We start from the raw sequence: 21081 nt of genomic DNA on the forward strand, positions 1-21081 counted from the left end.
TGATTAAAAGTGTTGAATCTGAAGTCTAAAGCTACAGTATTCCTTCAGTTTTGAACTTCTACATGTTTCTTTTTTTGCTGTGTACTACAGCAATCCATCCCGAAACTCGTGTAACTGTACAGACCAGAGAGAGGTACCCAGCAGAGGAAAAAAGTAATAAGAAGTAAAAAAAAAATAAAAAATTAAAACTCAATATTCCTTTAACAGAAGGAGAAAGTATTTAGGTGACTTGAACAGTTCTTTATCCACACAAGAATGATTTTTAAGGGCTATTTCTCAATAGTCAAAAGCGGTGCCTAGACAAGGACTGTTACTCTGTATACCAGAGAGGAGAGGGACAGGGGCATTAAACACAGCACAAAAATTTCAAATACCTATTTCAAGCTCATTTCTGTGTCCCTCATCTAGAGGCAGCAGACACCCAAACAGCATACATCTGTAAAAATGTAAGAATCCTCCATACAGAAAGTATTGCTCACTTCTATTACACCAAAGCTTAAAAATCTTGAAGTCTAGTTAGCAACTCCCATGCTAATGACAAACTGGCAGGAGAACTGCACCCAGCATTTCTTCAAGCTCTTTCACGACAATCAGTCTTTACAACACCTTCTGCTTTCAAGGACACAGTAGAAAGAAAAATCTCTGCTTGGAGTAACGACAAAAAACACAGCCAGAAACAAAGCTCACAGACACTCAGAAGATCATTCTTCGATATTTTGTCCAGATAAATATCTTCTTCCCTCTCCCAAGTTCTTTAACGAGGTGCTATGCGAAATGTAAAAAATTCCTTGTCAAGTAGGTCAAAAACCTGCACAACTGGGCATTTCAGTGCTAAGGAACTTGAGTTGAACTAATTAAGTTAAAAGAAGCGCAAGTCTTTCCTCGACAAAAGGAGAGAGAAGTTACTTTTCAGTTTTCTGCGAGTCCGAAACTTCCTCTAATAGGCGAGCAATAGATATCAGAAGCGTTTTCTCCTCCTCTCACAGCTCTACCCACGCCACATTCCTCCCGCCCAGGAGAAACCCCACTGTTATTAGCAGGGGTATATAGGTCGCTGTGTTTATCTTGCAGAATTCTAAAGCAAATCCCTGATCCAAGTCACTAAAGAACGAACTAAAGCCTTCCCCAAACACGCAAACCTCCCTGACAGCAGTAACTTCTGTGGTGTCAGTCCCCAAGAGTCCAAAAGGGCAGATTTTGGCCTCGTGTTTACTGGCAGCGTTACAAGGAACACACCACGGTATTTCGAATTTTGAGTTATTTTGGCTAGCAGCTTGGAAATTTTCACAAACCGAAAACATCTTCAAGCTGTGAATCTGAAAAAATAACAGAATTTCGTAATATCACTTTGCAGTTGTTTCACAGCAAAGAAACACTCTCACAACTTCACAAACAAAATGACGCTAGCCATCAGCTAGAGGTTTTAATAGGTTTTGGTGAAAAGATCATTTTAATTCCTGTCCTAGCACAGGAATTTCTTCATAGAAGATAGCTTCAAGAACTGACATAGCTGAAAGGAAAACTCAAACTGTAACTAGTGAGGAAGTGACAGTTAAAAACAATCTAATAGCAGATTTCTCCACTATTAGATATTCTAATATTTTTATATTCTCATTTTTTTCTCATTAACACAGAATGCTTACTGCTACATGAAGAACCCAACCCAACAAAATGAGCCATGCAACTATTAATACTACTTATGTCATGTCTGAGAAAAAATCCCAGTAGTAGAAATTAATCAGCAATTCACTCTCTTACCAAGTTCCAACCCACTGCTACACTTGGTAACCTCTTAACATATTTTGCTGGAGTACAATTTACACACACAGAGAACCAGCTGATACGCTTTCCACTCGCCCTTTTAACCCTCCAGTAACTACTTTCTGGTATTCAGCCACTGAAAAATAACATTTCCCAAAAACCTCACACGGGAAGCTTAAGTCTACAAAAATAGTCAACTTTTAACTGTTCCTCTGCTCCTCCTGAGGCTTCCCAAAGCCAGGTGCTACAGGTGCTTCCAGGAGAAGCAGTCAAAAAACAATCTCAATGAACAACCAGTTTCTCCACTTCTCTAAGAACAGTAAACACCACTGTGGATGACACACAAACAACATTATTTGCTTCCCAGCCTGAAGCTTTCAATTCCTCCTCATCAGAGGAGATTCGGAAAACTGTGTGGAAGACGTGAGAGCAAAGGGCTCTGAGGGGAGCCCCTCCACAGCCACTACCATCTGAGTTTTGGCAACGCTTCAAAACGCTTCTGAATTCATCTCAATTAGTCAGCAAGACCTTCCATTGTTTTTCAGCAGCTTCCTCCTTGCTCTATACTTAACTTCAAGCAGCTAGTGTTAAACCAGTAAACTTTTTACTGCCTCGGTAGGAAGGGGGATGGTAAATTTTTTGAGCTACGGAAAGCTGAAAGGTTCTAAACTCAGCTGAAAGGCTCTAAATTCTCAGATTCAATTCAACCAGCATCACCGACGGCTGCTCTAAGACACTTGTTCTCTCTGGCGAGGAAGAGAGATCCTCGCCTGCTCCCCTCACAAGTCACAGCGCCCGGCCTTTGTCAGCACCCCTTAGCAAGCTGCACCACAGAAACAAGACATCACGGGCTACAGAGTCTCCTCTGGCCCAGAACGTCGTCTTTAGCCAGAGATGAGAAATAAGGATTAGAGTAGCATGAGGAGAACAGGGCAGGCTTCTGCTGTTGCTCTGCGCAGTGCAAGCGTGTTTGAGAACAAAGGCTTCAACGTTTTTCAAGCTCTAAGAGTGTCAACACTGAAACTTTTACCCGTATTTGGCTTTTTTTAAAGCTCTCTATAGCAACTTATAGTAGGATAGTAAGCAGCTTCTCCAGCAATTAGTTGACTCAGCAACTGTGCTTCTGAAAATTACTGTATTTCACTTTCATTCCCCAGGATTTAAATTATGAAGCTATAATTTCTTCATAACAGGACTTCACCGTGTTCCAATCTAACCAGCCTAAAAGATCATGAAATGGAACAGCTATTGTGGACACTTTGCCTGAGTACAATGAAGTCACGAGTGCCAAGACTGGCACAAGTATAAGAAGAGATTATTTTCTACTCAGAATGCTGAAAAAATGCATTTACCTATCTTAATGAATCGACAGGGGAACATCTGTTCATCAATTTTATGCTTCAAGGTGAATGTTTCTTTGTTATAATCATTCTTTAAGCCACTGTGGGAAAAAATAAATAAGGTTACTATATCTTACCTTATATTTTAGGACTAGCTAATAAACGCAATCTAGGTCATGCCTGAAATGTGAAGCTTGTTTCATATTACTGCGAATCATTAAGTACACATGCTGGACCAATGCCTGGATTCCTAATCCACCTCCTTGCATCTCCCTGGGGGGCAGCACTGGCCAGTGGTTTTGGGAGGGAAATGAAATGGGATCAAAGTCGCTCGTCTGCGCTGGTAACCCTCCGACTTCAGCAAACGATCTGCCTGAACTGCGCTTGCCCGTTTTCAAGAGCAGCTCTCAGAATTATCACACTGCGTACTGCAATCTGGTTATGGGCATTGCATTACCAAAAAAAAAATTAAAATATTTAGTATAATTCGTAAAAAAAAAAAAAAGTCTGTTTTTACTGAAGATGGGAGTATAGGTCCAAAAATAAGGATTTTTATTAAATCAGTACAAGTGAAATGACATTAGATATCAATAAATACTCTGCTACTAAAATCTCTCCCCAAAATTCTAGCAGCAATCAAGTCAAATTGCAAGACTGGTCTATCTAAAGAGGGCAAAGGGGTGGGAAGAGCTGTAACTAGTTGCTATACGGTCTTGAAAGACACCTACAACAAAGATTTCCCCAAGTTTCTCCACGGCTATTCTGCCTGACTACAGATGGTGCACACCCATGCATTCCCCGGAGGTGGACTTTCCTTCTGAAGGCCTTCAAAAATAGACCAGCTCTCACTACTCCTTTCTCTTGCACTCCTATACATTTAAATATCATTTCCCCTTCTGAAACACAAGACTTTTTAAAAAAGGCTCTCTCTTTAGTTCCTATCAGCACAACTATGAAACCTAAACAGAGGAAAACACTGGGTTTCCATGTGCTTATTTGATTTATTTACCCATCTGAAGAGAGGCAGAGCAGCTGACTAGCTGAGACCTTCACAGCTGCAACAAGGTTTTCAGCACAGGCAGTTACTTGGACTTTTAAAAGCTACTTTAAGTTACCCACAGCCGGGGAATCATTTGGTTTGTGCCTCAAGCACACAGAAGGAAGGAATCATAACCCAGCGACGGTGCACTCTGCACTCAGCTCTTCCAAGAGCTCGCTCTCTGGGGTTCGAGCAGAGTGAGGAAGGCTTCCTGGAGCGACTGCTGGGACTGCTGCTCTCTGACCTGGCCATAAACACAAGGGCAGGCAACCAGGGTGATCACAACCAGCTCTATCCCCCTGTTACCCATGTGGCTGCTTGGGAGTGAAAGGGAAGAGTATTTTGGTCCAGCCTCTATAATTAGCACAGCTGATGAAATCACATCTTACCTGGATAAGAGATCTGTCATGTTTTCCTCATTCATCCCACCAAAGACTTTAAACTTCTTCAAATTGCAGACATGAGTCTTCTCGTATTTGCCAAACGTGATACTCTGGACTATGGCAGGTCTTTCAAGTTTCAGAATCAAATACTGCAGAAGAGAGAACAGCGAATCTTAATATTAAAGCCAAGGCTGCAAAAGACACTAAGGGAGAAGCAATACAGCCTTCAAAAATTCAGTTTACAAAGCCAGAGAATGAAAGTTAAGATGATCCTTCTCCATTATCATATTTTCTCCTTTGTTCCTTGACTGAAGCAAAGCAGGGTTTTTTTAGGAATATTACTTTCAAAGTAGTTTATCCAGGAAAAAGATTTAGTCGAACTACCTATTCCCAGCATTTCTATTCAGGGCTTACGTACATTCCTTCAAGCAGGACGCAAGACTTCCTGAAATCTGGCAAATAGGATCAAACTACAGAGACTGATGATTCAAACGCCCACTACAGCCTGAACCGAAACCTAAACTGAACACACAATTACATAAATACAGCATGTTCCACATGCTAAGAGAACATCAAATTACTTTTCCTCTCTGGGCTCACACTATTTAACCACTGAACACAGACTAAGTTTGATGTGTGGCTAACATAGGAACCAACTGCTTATTACCCGTGCCAAACAAAACCAAGCCACTTCACCGACAATAAAGGGCATAAAACGATGGAAATGTTCGCCTTTGCGAGCATTTACCCCCCTCTTCCACAGAAGTCCCCTCACCACAGTGTATAAATAGTCAAGATTATTTATATTCAGGGCCAGGCTACCAGCTTCACCAGTACTGCTGGAGGAAAAGATCTGTTCCACTGGAAAAGGTTCTGCAGAGGAGCTGTGCACCAGGGACTATGGAGCATCGAGTTTACTTCACCTTCTCCTACAAAACAGGTCTTGGAGGGAGTCTGGAGACATTCCATTTTGCAGAATATGTTGAGTTTTACCCGTCAACGGTCCGTTTAATTCTCTTCACTAACTTCTCAGAAACAAGCAGCAGGCAACAGAGACACAAGGGGAAGCGCAGAATCGCAGTTACTCATCGCACCGGATTTTGTTACAAAACCCCGTGCTCGAGGCTACGGCACGAGCCCCTCAGGAAGGTGCCGTAGGACCCTCCCACCACGGGCACGGCTGGTGGCCCTTTCCTCCAAGCAGCAGCGCTGCCGAAGCAGACACGACGCAGCGTTTTGAGCCGTTCGTCAACATCAAGCAGAGTATTTGGCATGCTTGTGGCTGCTTTCTACGGTTCCTGAGTAGAGACTAGTACCTCCCCACAAAATGCCACGGGCATCACTCTACTCACGCTAAAAAGCTCCATCGGCAGGACAATCTGACTCTAAAATTGCATCCTTCGGGTGAGCAGCAGAACAAATTTTTGCCATCCATTTAGTCCTCGATCTTGCCTTATAAAACAGCTTATTCTCAGTCCAGGAGCAGAACTGACATTGTTCCAGAGAGCATCAGCATAAACGTGTGATCTCGACGGCTGGTCCTCACTACATTTACAAAAAGCTTGGCTTAAAAGCAATATTTGTACATAGAGTGGTTAGAGATGATAATGCAGATGATATAGGGACTTAAGAGAATCAAAGAAGATTTACTGCCAAAGATGTTTCCAGCAACTCAAAATTTTTCAAAATAAAGAAAATAATGAGGTACAACAGACGAATGCTTTGGGGCTTTCCCAGAACTTCAAGAAAAACGTCTAGTTTTGTGAAGAGTGCTGTCCACCTAAATGTCAGAACTCGCTGTTAGCCTACCCAGCAACAAGCCAGGCTTTTGCCTCAACATACTTCGCGAAACTTCAGGGGAGGAAAAAAACAAAAAGGATCTATTCAGAAAACAGATTTTCTAAAGCAGGAAAAAGGAAGAGATGAGCAAAAAGGATGGTCCTGTAATGAGCAAGGCAGTGCTTGATACATGGCACAGCCCGCTGCCAAAATTCCCATGCAGAACAGCCAGTACACAACAACATCTAAGAACTCCTCCCACACCATCCTATCTTCCCTGCAGATTTCTCCTGCAGCTGAAAAAGTGAAGCTAGCACTACCAGCAACAGCAACCGCAATTCTTCGTCTTGGTGGAATCACAAACCTAACGCCTGGGTCACAAAGACGTAACTTTCTCCGGTACCACACAAGATTTGCGAAAGCTTGGCACAAACGTCATCCTGCATTATTCAATTCTTACCCTAAATTAAGGGAGAGAAAAGACTTAACTGCGGTCCTGGTTTCATCTTGGCAGACATGCCTAGAAGGGAGCAGGGCTCGGCAATTACTCCACATGGCTAGCAGTGATTTTTTTTTCTTTTTCCTAAACCTACAGCCCACTTCCCACACAGCCCAGAGCTTGCTGAGTCAGCCCAACGCTACAGAAAATTTAAGCACAAGAGCTCAACACAACCTGTTTGTGAATTTATCTGCTGACTGATATGAAGCCCATGGCCCAAGACCTGTACCTATGGATGCACTTTTTATACAAATCCATACCTAGATGTGTTGCCTCGTCTAGTTGAGAGGCGTCCCTGCCCGTGACAGCGAGGTTGGATTAAATGATCTCTAAGGTCCCTTCCAGCCTAGGCCAGTCTAGGATTCTATGTTCTTTTTGGTTTTATATGTGAACATCCACACTGCTGCCACTGTGGCTACGAGCTACAAATCTCACTGATGTTGGAGGAAAAAGAAATACATATTGCCTCGAGAGCTGCAAACAGCTGGCTGCACGGATATTTTTGGATTGCTGCCAGGATTTGAGATGTGACAGACTATTCTTTATAGCTTTGAAAGATGTGATAGAAGTGTACATAAGACCAAGTGATTTATTCAACCTGCAGAGAACAGAGATTTCAGACAAATACATACACCAAGGTATTTGACACTTTTCTGTCCTATTGCTATAAGCAACATCAGCACGTTTCAAGTCCAAGTATTCACAAAGCATTCCAAAAATTCAAATTATAAACTGAAGTGTTTGTTTACTAGATGTACTGCATGTAGACTAGTTGGCCCAACTGTGAAAAAACCTCAGCCTAATTGTTAAGTCTCAATTTACAATATTTAAAAGAACGATGCTACAAAACATTAGAAGAGTAAAACTTCTGGTTTCTGATTAAACGTATTTGTAAGTAGAGATGCACAAAGCGCAGAGTAGACTAAGTTCGGCACCTCAACAGCTTGTTACAGTGCACCAAGAAAAAACAACCACAAATCCAGCCTCTCATACTGGGAGCTGCAGCAAAATCCAAACGTTTTTGAAGCTCTGGTCTGGTTTGATGACATCCATATGAATGCTTCTGCATCACACAATTGAGTGTAAATTTTATTAATGTACTTTAAATTAGTTCCTGATACAATCTACGCAGCAGGATGGAAAACAAGAGAGGAAAACTGGTCTTCTCGGATGCAAAGCAGAAACCAACTGTTTGGACAGTGCCACTAACTTTATACATATGCTCTGTAACTATTCAAAATTAACTTCTCAACATCAAATAACACTGGACCGGATTCCAAACTGCACTACGCAAGCTGCCTGTGCAATTAGAGTCACAGCGTATTTTATTAATTTCTTTCTCTCCAACCACTTCTGCTCAAGCTTTTTTTTTTGTTAGGGAGCAGTGAAACTCAGATTGCACGTGAAAATAACAACAGAAAATAACAAAACAACAGTGGTTGCCCCTGCCCACTACACAAAGCTACTCACCACTTCTGCAGTGAAGCTTGTGGCTAAATAAGGATCTATCCTTTTGTTTTACACGTTATTAATCAAGCCTCTCAGGGGAATGAAATGTTCTTCTGCACGTCATCTTCCAAGCTTTCGCTGGAGACACCAGGATGAGCATTTCTGACAGGGCCATGGTCTTCAGCATCCCCAGCCTCATTGCTTCACACTTCCTATGTAAGCCTAGAACTAGTTTAAAAATGGAACCATCTGCCTGAATAGGTGACTACGTAACAGGTTTGTTACTGAATAGATAATTTCTGGGTCATCCTATTTCAGGGCTCTAGAAAGACACCTAGTTTAATAAACAGACAAACACCTGTCATATGTATTTCCTTTCACTGGCACTCATTCATAACCAGCTGGTGACTTTCATAGCCACAAGAATTATTTAACTGTCTCATATCCATGCAGCTCGGAAAACCTCTTTACTAAATATAATCGGGTGGCAGCATTTCAGATTTCAGACTTCCACTTTCATTTTCTTTCCCTTTTCAAAAACGGTTTGTTGTTTCCATCAGCAAAGGAAGGGAATACAACAACGTTTAAGGACTTATTCATATTTTTACCTCTAAGCCAGCACCGCACCATCGCCACAGCAGGGAATTACTAAACCTTTACGTTCAGGTGAGACACCAAGGAGACAAACATTAGCGATTAGAGCTGCAGCTTATTAAAATATCTCCTGGCACATTCCAGTGCACATGACCGACGTCAGCCCGTGTGCTGTGTCTTAGTCCTAATTTCAGCGAACCAAGCTGGAAACAGGGAAAGTTTTATTTTTACTGAGTTTTAGTTCACTTCCTGTCCCAGGCTATTATGGCCACCCACACATCTTAACAAGTACGTCACCGCAAAAGTGACCAATTTCTAAATGAAGCGATGCCAGCATACAAGCCACAAAATGGTCTGCAACTTCATTTTCCACAGGGTACACGGTGTTTATTCTGGGGATTAAGAGAGTCACATGTATCTATCATAATTTTTTTGGAATATCAAATACTCAACATCTAACATAAAGCGACTAATTTTCCCCTAACTTCTCCCCTCATCACTCTCTTAACTCAGTCACCCACTGAAGCTTTCCAAGGTAAGAGTCTGCCTTAAAAACTTCAGCCACCTCCACAAACAATGAAGGAGAAAACCTGTATAAAAACTGGACCTGCATTAAAATGTGGCAGCCTTTCAGCAGAAAGAGCTATTTCGAGCAAAATGCAACCAAACCTGAAGTTCTTCTGTCAAGTACGAGAGCACACAATCTGGAACTGTTTTGCTCTGTATACACAGAAATACCTAGAACCGCCTTCTTTGCACAGGCCTCTTCCACCAATTTTAATTCCCTGTTCCCTCCTTCCAGCTAATTTTTCAACACAGAAGTTACATTGTAAAAAATACTTTCCATGAATAATTAAACAGACAAATTAGAATCACGGGAATTAGCTAAAGCACATATTAGAGACACTGTAAATACATCATCTTTTTCACTCAGCCCTCAGGATCAGGGTAGCTGAATACATGAGCAACTACGCAGCATTTTATACTCTCACTACTGGATACAGAGATTGAAGTAAGAGGAATCCAGCAGGAAGGCCTTTTTCCACTCAAGCTGCCAGGCTTTCTGTTGGTTTCGTCTTTAAATAACACAGACTAAAACTCAAAGTGCTGTCTTGCCAATCTCGGTTACCTCTACAAAACTTACATTTTTGCAAATTGGATTAAAGGACCTCAAATCTGGATACCTCATATACGTATAGATAAATACATACGCGATACAGTGAGCTCTAGAGCAAGATAGATATGATGTTGTTAATTCATCCTCCTCCTGTGAAAAAGTTTGGTTTAAATGACTGGCTGGGCAGTGCCCAGTTCTCCAGGGCTGGATTTAGTAGTTCTGCAAGAGCATCTTCATTCAGGCCATAATCAATACATATAAAATTGTTGGAAAACATGTCTTTAACATGCTTGTGTGGTTTGTACAGAAGTCTACCACTCTATTCCCTGCTTAATCTACATGCCTAAATACAAATTATATCGCTGCTACTCAGCTTGAAGCACAGGTTGGGAATATTTTAAAGCATCCCATTAGAAAAGATGTATTCCCACTCCAGCACAACATATTCAGAATGGACTCAGAAAATGAAAGAGTAACTTTTAGCAACAACTAAGGGCACTTCAGATGGAAAAAACGTGCAAAGCTACACCACACACCAGCGCTGCCTCGAGAACAAGTGAGCTCCAAGGAAAGCGCGTGCTTTCCTTAGGATGGAAGGGACCGGGATAGAAAACTTGCTCAATACCCATTACCCTGCAATCCATAGTTCCTAGACAGACTAAAACTGATTCAAGCTATAGATTAAACTTCTATGCTGTTTATATAGATATATATGTTTTTATATATATACGTACATGTAAAAAACAGATTATAAGAGTGGTAGAGGTAGAGAGACATTCAGAGGAACAAAAAATTATTAGTCTTCATAAGCAGGTTTATGAAACATGTTAATGGAATGAACAGGAGCAGTTTCTCCCGTCCTCCAAAAAAAAAAAAAACAAAAAAACAAAAAAAAAACCAATAAAACAAACTCAAAACCAACACTTCTACAGACACAGCAGCATCGACTGGTTTATCACAAAGATCAGGATGAAAGCTTTCCACCTGGATAAGATGACCTGCTGTTACATGGAGCAGCCAGTCTAGAGTAGAGATTTTTAACACATCTTCAAAGCAAAGTTGCAAAATTTACCTAAACAAAAAAATTTGGAGACTCAACTCGTGAGGAATACTTGGAAGAAATCAGTAAGATAGGCAGAAGAACTTTGCATGAGAGAGATATTACACAAAACACTGTGCCGTGCATCAGTGTTTTAAATAAAATAAAGCAGCATAAGAGATACAAAAGCTGATCAAAGAGTACCAGAGTAACAAGATATAGATCTAACATAAAGAGAAGGATAACACATTTATTGAAGAGAAACAAAAAAAGTAAGTAAAAGGATAAGCATATTTTGCCTGGATAATCTAACAATCTAATTAATAGCGAAAAAGCAAATTAGATGCGAAAATCAATACAAATCTGATTTTAATAAGCTGCTTAACCAGCAGAAGAGGTGACACTCATGTCTCTTTAAACAGAGTCTACACTTCTAAATGTGCTATTAGGGGAAACAAATACGAGCTCCTTAGACCTAGAATTCAAGGCCAGCAATCTACACCAGTTTCCAGCAGCGCTGACAAAGGGGGACCTGCACGCCTCATTAGCAGCTTAATCTAACCATAAGGTTCGATTATTTCCAGTACGATCGTGATTGTCAAGGATGAAACGCAAAACTTCTCCTGCCAAAAAAAAAATAAATAAAATAAATTCTTGAAAGAACACAAATGAATTGCTGGAAATGTAAACAGCTAATATACCAACAACTTGCATTCTGCTGAGAGAAGGAAGTCTGTGAAGGTTGTCAGTATAAACAGTAGCAGCTCACAAATGTGAAAACCCTGCAGTACGTGTTAAGTCTACAACACGGCTATACAGGTGCAGAGACCAGACGCTTACCTGGGGAGGATAATTGCTTTCTGAAGACCATCTTGAGGACTGATCGTTGGGCTTATCCACCAAGATATTCCTAAAAAAAATGAGAAGCCAGAATTTAATGAACAGCCATGTTGCATTTTCATCTCCAATAAGATCTGTGTTACATGCAGGTCAGTAAAATTTTCGTGCAACCACCTAAATCATTAGGCAGAGCCTAAGGTTCTCTCCCTCTTCTATAATTTTTTTTTAACATCGCTATTCTCCAGGACCCATCAAAATACGCTTACGAGCCTTGCAGTTGTGAAACGCAGCTCTAAGTTGCAAAATCGAAGAGAAAAAAAATTAAAAAATCCAAAACAAAAATCCAAAATTGTTAAATAAATGTAAAACAGACGAATTTAAGCAAGCCCAAGTCCACAATGAATTCAAAAACACAGTCTTGTTCACCTCAGTGGGCTAAGAACTTTTCAAGAAGGTTAAAATGATGAGCAGTGAAACCATTAGCAAGCCAAAACCTGTCCTTTACTAGACAGGTGATACTGGAAAGGAGAGAGCAAGCTGCTTACCTACTTAAGCTTTCCTGGAGTGTGGAAGATGACCATCTAACTCTTGCCAAATTTTAACAAGTATTTTTCATACAAGCTACAAGCCTAAAACAACGCACAAGAAAGCTCAAATTCAACTCTTTAATGGGCCCAATCACCTCTTGACTTGCTTTCTTCACAGTTAGCTATAGCACAGCGTTTAGGTAACTCACATAAATTCAGAATTTGGGGGTTTTGGTTAAAATGAAACAGATTCAACACGATAGTCATATGACGGATCAGCCTTCCTCTCTCCTATAACCATGCGGTAAAGCTCACATCTCAGATTAAAAACTAAATATCTCTAAAATCTATATAATTACTGGCAAAGTAACAATGCACCACCTGCTGGACAGGGCTTAAGAGCTCTACCGCATCCAACTACCAAACTCGCCAGCTCGTAAAACTTATGTAAAAAGAAAGCAGCAGTCATCAAAAGGCTTATGCCATCTCCATCTGCTGTGTAGGAGGAAAAGAACACAAGCATCTGGATTACTACAAAGGGCTGGAGGAAAAAGCGCCGCATATAAAAGCTCCGAAGGGAAAGGGGTTAAGTTAGAGGTTGAGCGTTAACAGACAGAGAAATCAGCTCGCTCTTTCCACATTGGGCAGACCAAAATCACCACACTAGCAACGGTATCCAAGCAGTCCAGCGCTGCGACAAGGGACACAGCAAGGACCTGCGCCAGGGTGGCCCCGTCAAATACACGTGGTCTAGAAAGCCGGCCCAAAGGCTGCCCACCCGCGGGCTTCACAAGAGAAACGTCGTGATTTTAGGGCAGCGGAGGAACAAAACTCGGCTCCGCTCTCCCTTTAGCTTGTTGCCATCGGAGCGAGGCATTTGTTAACACGGCATTGCCAGCGGCTGGCCAGGCCCGCGGCCGGTTTGTCCGGGCATCCTCAGCCGGGAAAACACCTTCGCTCGCTTTAACCCCACCGAAACTGGACAGTCAAGCCATCGGGCTGCATAATTAAACGCTCAGCTGAGTACACCTAATTTGCAATGCAAAGGGCTCAACTCCAAGGGAAAACCTAGCTCCCGTCTTTAATTGCAACAGGGACAAAATGAACTAAGTGAAGGAGAGAATTCAGGAACTGGGGAGACATGGATTTCTAAGCAAAGTTGCCAGTCTCGAAGTCACCGCTAGAAACCAAAACACACCTATTTTGAGAAGAAACACATCTACATTCTCACATGCCAGGCCACAGGCAAGGCAAAGGAATATTTATTAACTTCTTAATACTTTTTAATATCTGGAGAGACAAACAACTGCTCAACTTGAAGGAGATATGTATCTTATATTAAATATTTAAGGGACATGAAGGCAGATAAAACCAGATAACACTGTATGGCTTTTCTCCTTTATGGAATGTTGTCTTAGCATGCAAGAAGACTATTTACCCTAAAGAATAAATTTTATTTATGATGCTATTCGATTTGTTTAAACATTAGACAATAAGCTCTTCATAGGTTGAGCAACATTTGCAGGAATTGGCAATGCTACGTGGTCAGATAATGCCCTGCTGGAAAGAGACATTTTAGAACTGGGACAGATCCCAAAGATTGTATTTTTAGAAGTAGATTTGTTTGCTTCTCCAGGTCAAAGATCAGTTTGCCACAACCAGAGAAGATCTCAACCAGTACAGCTAGACAAGATAAAAATCCTTCTGCAAAGAGAGAGAAAAAGGACAGGCAGCTCACAGAAAAATAAGGCTAAAAACGAAATTCAAAACCTAGAGAGAAATGTCAACGGAGCTATAGATATGTTTCAAAACACATGGATTATTAATTTATTAAGATTAAACAAATATTGAAGACGGAAGTCCATATGTACAAAGTCAATTTACTGTAATGGTTTAGGAAAATTTATGGGCTTGGAAGAATTCAAGCATTCCGGCAGTCATGAGACAGTAAAAACCAAACAAATGCCTATCCTCATGGCCAGACACCTTCTTCCATGTAAAACTCTTTCTCTGGACATCACAAAACTCTGACACAGTATCTGGAAGCATGTTTTTCAGCTATGACACCCAGCTTAAAACCTGAGAAACTTCAGAAACCAACATTCCATTAACTCGTAATTTTCACAAGGCACTAAAAAAAAAAAAAAAAAAGGTATTTGTAAGCCCTTGAGCTACCGCAAGTACTAAATAGTTTTACGCAAGCTTTTCCTGTGAAGGAAAAAAGGCAGCTCATTAAATGCAGTTTGAGATAACTCATAATCATAAACTGTAGATAGAAGACCTAGTCTAGCATAAATCTACAACACTGCCAAGAGGGACCATTCCACCCACTCGCGCCTGATCCTCCTCCTCCCTACACCAGCAGCTATAATAAAGATTAGCATAAATAACTTCTTTAGTCAGATCGGTTCTCCAACTCAGCTCACCACCAGTGCCAGCACACAGAAAAAGAAAAAAAAAAAAGGAAAAAAAAAAGACGAGCAGCTGGATCTGGATTCATACTGAAGCAAATTCCCAATACCACTCTCCCACTCTCAGGTAACCACTACAAAAATATAATAATAATAATAGTGGATGCTGCGGTATCTCAGTTACTTTATGGGCAATTCCACACTGAAAACTAAGCAGGAGGAATCTTTTTATTTGCATGACAAACAATAGTACGTCAAGAGGCGGTACTGGTGGCCTTAAACTCATAACCTGGCTTCCTTTGTGGCCATTAGCATCTAAGCCTTCAGCGTAAGGTTTCCCGTCGCTAAATAAGAGAAGTGGATTGTTCTGGCCGCTTTGCGTCGAAAGCCCTCTTGGCAGAACCCAGTGGAAGTTTCTGTTTAGGACCCACGCAGACGCTGGTCTCACAGCTGCTGGAAGCAGATAATTTTTCCTTTTACCAACCTGGAAACCATCATATCCGTCGTACCAACTGCTGGCTGATCTCCACTGGAACGACAGAGACCTCCCCACGGCTGGTATTACCACAGGACTTTTCTGTGCAAAAAAGCTCCGAGGTTTCAGGCATGACAATCGCTAAAGGAGAGGCTTTCCTTTCCTCCCTTCCTCTGGAGGAAGGGAGAAGTAAAATGACTTAGCAGAATATATTGCAAATTAGGTTTAAGGCTGCTATAATTTGCATCTAACCTAAATATTTTCTTGAAGCTGCTATTAAAGAAATTCAGGACTTTTGGACCGAGTCCTTAAGAATAAACAAATCCAAACCGCGAGCTTTGCTTGGCACATTCAGACTGCTCTTCAGAGGGCAGCTGTGCAGAAAAGGGCACACACATCTCCAAAAACTGGAACTCAGACGCTGCTCTTCTAGAAAACCCCCAAGGTACCACAGCATTGAACTGCAAAAAGCACCTGGAGTGCTACACGAACACGGGCTGACTGAAAACGGAGAAAGATCTTTCTTAAGGCTTGTCCATTTGCCGATTTTTTTTTTCTTTTTTTTCTCTCCAGTCACCCCCAAACAGTCACTACAATACACAGGCTAAAGTCTGCACCAAGTCCACTTTACAGAAGACTGCAAGACGTGATGGGCCAACTATTTCCAACACGTGGAACCATCACGTCAGCCAGCACAAAGTATGGAGGCAGATACGCTTCCCCAGCCTAGACACTGGAATGTACACACAGTCTTAACCAAGAGAAACAGGGGAATAAAGAAGAAAGAAAGAAAAAAGAATAAAAGAAAAAAACCACAACCCACTCACCACCAAAAAAAAACCCTAGTCCATGGATCTGGAATAAAATTGAGAAAGTCTTCTCCTACAACTCTCAGAAACTCAAGTGCTGATTTCAAACCACCTGGCTGTGACGTTTAAAAAACTGTATGTACTTACAACAGCTCCTCCAAAAGTAATTTTTAAAAGCCCACAACTTTTTAGACTTTGTTATAAAGTTTCTCTCTTTTCTACCAGAAAAGCTCTCTGCTTAAAATGGCATTAACGATGTGAAGACAGTTCTGGTTGAAACAGAGTAGAAAACGCACAGTTACTACGCACTATGAACACATATTCAGGAAACAAGGTATTTTGGGTTTGGGTGTTGGGTTTTTGGGGGTTTTGATTTTCCAAAACACAGAACTTCTTAATCTCACTGCTCTGAGGTACAAGGGGACCTCTCGTATAGCAGAACAAAGTTTGAGCTAAACACATACACATGTGTGCAATTTTAAATACTATACTCTTGTGAGCTTTGCCAACTTACTCCTCAAATTTGCTTCCATCTCCTCAGCAGCAGTTTCACACAAATATCCAATACATTGTAAATTTACTTCTATCAAAAGTAAAACAGGCGAACAATCACACCATACAGAAACCAACTGACGAATTTAGAAAACACCTTACAGACATACACTCATCAGATCACAAGTGACTATACTGGACAAAAAAACACAGGTCTCGCTTAGCTCTGGTCTAGAAATGGTTCCATTAAAACCAGTTTCTCAATTCTTTCTTTCAATGAACAGTTGGCTTTTTTTTTTTTTTAACCTGCCTCTCACCACTGCCAGCCCAGTGATACCCAAAGGTCTTTACTAAACTGGTCATTAAACACAAAATTACACTCTTGCAGACACTGACAGTAACCCAAGTTAGAAATTGCTCCTTTGTACTCCCCCCATCTAGTCAAGATTTCTTTAAACAAGGTATTTTTGACTCCTCCCAACACGCCAGGAATTAAATGTTCCCAATAGTGACTAAAACCCCAGCAGTGAATTCCCAGCAAGTTATCAGAGCCGGGTAAAGAACTTCTATTCCAGTGACATTCAACAAGGCTAAATCATGGATTAAACTTTTGACTGTATCACAGCACCAAGCAGCCCAAATCCTCAGCAGCAAGAGCTCCCAGCTCCAGGTTGGTTAATACTGGTATTAGCAGAGCAGAAAAAATGAACTAGATTAAATAAAAAAAAAAAAAGAGTCAGGCCTATTGGCATGGGTTGGTAACCACAGGAACTTCACTGCCCCAATGTTTAGGGATTGTAGCTTAGATGTAATTCAACTGGTAAGAGATGCTGAACTCCAAAGCTTTAAAATTATCAAGGTTTGTTCTCTTCCCACACTAGTGTCGGGGTTTGTATTTTGAGCCGTTAGATCACTGAAACAATAGATCTTTCCATGCATTTCAAGTCAAGCTAGTTTCGCAAATGAAAATAACTTAAATCATTGATAAAATCAGCAATTACAAACACTGCTTCACCTGATCACCTTAGTGAACTGATATTAGTGAACAAGATTACCTTTTGATAATCTTTTGATTAGTGAATGCAAGATTTTCTCTTGCCCATTTCTTTCCACAATCAGTGTTTGCTGCTACATGTCTAAGCTACAAGGAGACTCTTTTTTATGTGATCCACAAAGTATGAACTCAAGCAACACAGTGTGCATGCAGCCTAACCTCTGTGAGGTTCCAGGAGGTTCCCAGTGCAGAAATAAATCCCTGCCTTGCTAAGACAACCAAAAATAGGATGAATTCTACCCTTCAATATTCAAGGAAAAAGCAGCAGTTAGTAGATTCTTCAGCTCTCTGGATTTGTAGCCAATAAATAAAAGTATAGTAGCAAATTTGCCAGAGACAAAAACATTACCAGCCGTGGCCACTTTACAATGAAGTTTCCTTTTTTTTAAAAAAAAAAAAAAATCTCCCATCTTGCTGGGAAAACCATTCAGACAGTGTGTGAACACAGGGATTTCTGTTGCCAGCAATCACCAGAAAACCCACTGAACTTAGACTTTCAGTATCTTCCACAATGCTGGTCAAGTAGCATTTCTGAGTAGTTATTGCCAAAAACATCTCCTTTGTAAGGGAGAGACCCTGTACAAGAAGATTAGAGGAAAGCAATGTCTAGCACCCATCCGTGTAAATCCCCTAATGTTGTATTTTCGAAGCATCACAAAGCTCACGGCATAGTTTTGTTTGAGTTAATATGCATATGGAAAAATTTTATGAAGGCCAGGAAGCAGATTTAGATCTTCCACGATTTCACAGTATTGCAGCTATTCTCTAACATGCCACAGTATTGGTAATACTTCCACTCAACAGAGGAATCCACAAAAACAGCCTAAGTGATAACACGTAAAGATATAAATTCCTAATGTAAGCCCTAAACACATCTTTAATATTCATAAGCACTGTAACTTCACACTCGGTTAAATGTTCACTCAAAAAACCTGATGCCTGTAAAAGAATTTAAAGCAGACGACATTCAGTAAAACAGTCTGAAGCCCCTTCACGCCCAAAGTAACGTCAGGTTTGCAGCTTTTTCCACCAAAACTCTACGAAGATGCCTCCTGGCTCCACGTGGGACCACCTTCACTGCATTAGCTTCCCCTTCAAAATTAAGATTCTTTTACTGTTCATTTAACTCTAACTTCCGACAGAAGACAAAATACTGACCTGCGAAAACGAAGAAGTATCAGCCTGTCATTAAGTCCTCGTTATTTGGGGAAGCGCGTTACAAGTCAGAAACATTTGCTTTTAGAGCTACATTATAGAGTAAATCCTTATTCTGGGGCAACATAAGTAATTCACGCAAAAGGGGACATCAGTTCCCAAGCCAACATTACTTTCACATTTGGCAGTTTCCAAACCCGGTACCAGAAAACAGGTGAGGGGTTTTTTAAGAGACAAAATGTGAAAGCTAGCAATACCACACTGTGATGAAAGAGCAGGGTAGGAACTCATTCAGCAATTCCTTACTCACAGGCCAATTTACCTGATTCAATTTTTTTCTTCCATTTGAACACTCTGTGTTAAGAGTTGCATTTTATTAATTCAAAGAAGACCAGGCTAGTAAATTAGGATTTAAATAGTTATTTTAACAGCCAAGCACCGTTTAAACTATGTACCTACAGAAGAACATCCAAAAAAATACGTGTAATGCCCTAAGCAGAGTTTCAGTGGTTTTCAGGCACCTCCCCAGAGCCCAGGAGGGGCATTATGAATGCAGCAGTCAGTCTGAGGAGAGAAGGTAGAGAAGACTGAGGAAAACACCACCAAAATTACCAACGTGCAATTTTTCTGCATTATCAAGATTGTGTCATTTTCCAGGAACCACAGAACACATCAGAGGAGGAGCGAGCGCTGTTAACCAGCTCGCTTTTGCAGTTTAAATTCAGACATGCAGGCTGCCATCCTCAACTTAAATATATGGTTGTGCTCCTTGATTTAAATTGATCCAGGAAATAATTTCTCAAAGATTATGCGTAACTGAGTTTTAAGTAATGACTAAAATAGCAGCTACCTCAAGTAACAAACCACTCAACATCTCAGCACTCCCTCCTCCCCTTCCAGTAACGGGTGTATTTTTGAATTCAGACCCAGCTGAATTTTCAGTCCGCTGTTCCTGCAAAACTGGACAGGCCACAGTCAAAAAAAGCAAAATTGCATTTGGTTTTAGAAATTTAAATTAACATGCAATTAAACTCAGTCAAGCACTGGGCTTGCTTGGAAAGTTTGGAACACGGTGACCTCTAGACTGAATCAATGCCGCACACACCACTTAGCCTCAGCCGAAAAATCATGATCACATCATAAAATCAACAGCAGTGATAAACCTAACCGTGCGTTCTAACACTGATCTGCTAAAAAGATGATGAATGTGCAAAATAAGAAACTATATCCTTTGCCATGTAAAAATAATAAAATAAGTGAATAGGACTGTACAAGCTGTCTGAGCAATAACAAGTTATCCCAAGGAAAACTTGCTCTGTCTGAAATAAAGTTTTAGTCTTTACGCAAATAATTAGTAATCAGGAGCTAGAAAGCCTCTATTAAGCTTGCAAAATATAAAGCCACATACAAAACAAATGATCCATAATACGATGATGATGTTAACACTTCTGATGAAAACTTTGCATTCTTACGTTCCCCAAAAATGCCAACCCAGAAAAGGTAGAACATCAGAGTGATACAAGTTCTGCCAGGTTAGTTGCATCAGGGAACCAGAGCAATTAGCATTTCACCTTCATCCTCCTGCCAGGGAGTGAAATCCTGCCTGATCTCCTGAAGACCATAGTTCAACTGGAGCTTAAAGTCTCTTCTCATACTGCAGCACTTGTGCTTTTATGTGGGAAGCAAGAGCTATCAGGCTCCCGATGCCAATGTAAGGAACGAACAGCTTGATAACTTTGTGGGGTTTTTTCACTACCTCCACCTCTCTAACCTTTTTCTTTCTCACCACTTCACCTTATCACTAGAGAAGCACCTAATATTTACGTATGGAGTCTGCAGGTAACATCATTTTCCACAGAAATATTTTGCTTTCTAAGTACTGAATTTCAGCTTTCAGAGAAAAACTTAGGCTACAGAAAGATGAAAGTGGCAAACTGCCTGGCAGAACACAAGAAACACCCAGAAACGACACACAACCAAGTGGGAAAAAAAAGTATTTTCCACTGGACTTTGAAAAGGACAAGAAGCAGAACTGAGAACATCTCTATACACAGGGTTCACTAAAGGGGAACAGAGTCAGTCAGCTCGCTTCATCAGCCAGTGTTTGCATTCCCATCTCATTTTAGTAAAAGTTAAAATCATTGATCAGTATTGCAAAGACATGATGTAGTTAGAAAGAGTCAGCCGAGCCGGGGTGTCTTGTTCATCTTCCCACATCTACACGCAAAGAAGTTAGAAAAGTGAACTGGCTGCATTAAAACACACAAGTAAAGATATAAATGTTGACAATTTAAGCTGAAAAAAACTACGTTTGTGCG

At 40.8% G+C, this 21081-nt stretch overlaps 1 protein-coding gene across 1 annotated transcript in view; it reads right to left on the bottom strand.

Annotated features, from left to right (window-relative positions):
- MKLN1 (muskelin 1, intracellular mediator containing kelch motifs) overlaps positions 1 to 11910 on the bottom strand; it is a gene marked incomplete at its 5' end in the record, with an annotated part of 86481 nt that extends 74571 nt beyond the window's left edge. The window contains 3 exons of the mRNA XM_009876695.1: positions 3114 to 3202; positions 4530 to 4672; positions 11841 to 11910. Of these exons, the coding sequence (XP_009874997.1) occupies positions 3114 to 3202; positions 4530 to 4672; positions 11841 to 11910 (302 nt within the window). The remainder of the gene's footprint in view (positions 1 to 3113; positions 3203 to 4529; positions 4673 to 11840) is intronic.
- Between the last annotated feature and the right edge of the window lie 9171 nt (positions 11911 to 21081).

This window comes from Apaloderma vittatum, unplaced genomic scaffold, assembly GCF_000703405.1.
Source record: "Apaloderma vittatum isolate BGI_N311 unplaced genomic scaffold, ASM70340v1 scaffold669, whole genome shotgun sequence".
NCBI lineage: Eukaryota > Metazoa > Chordata > Aves > Trogoniformes > Trogonidae > Apaloderma > Apaloderma vittatum.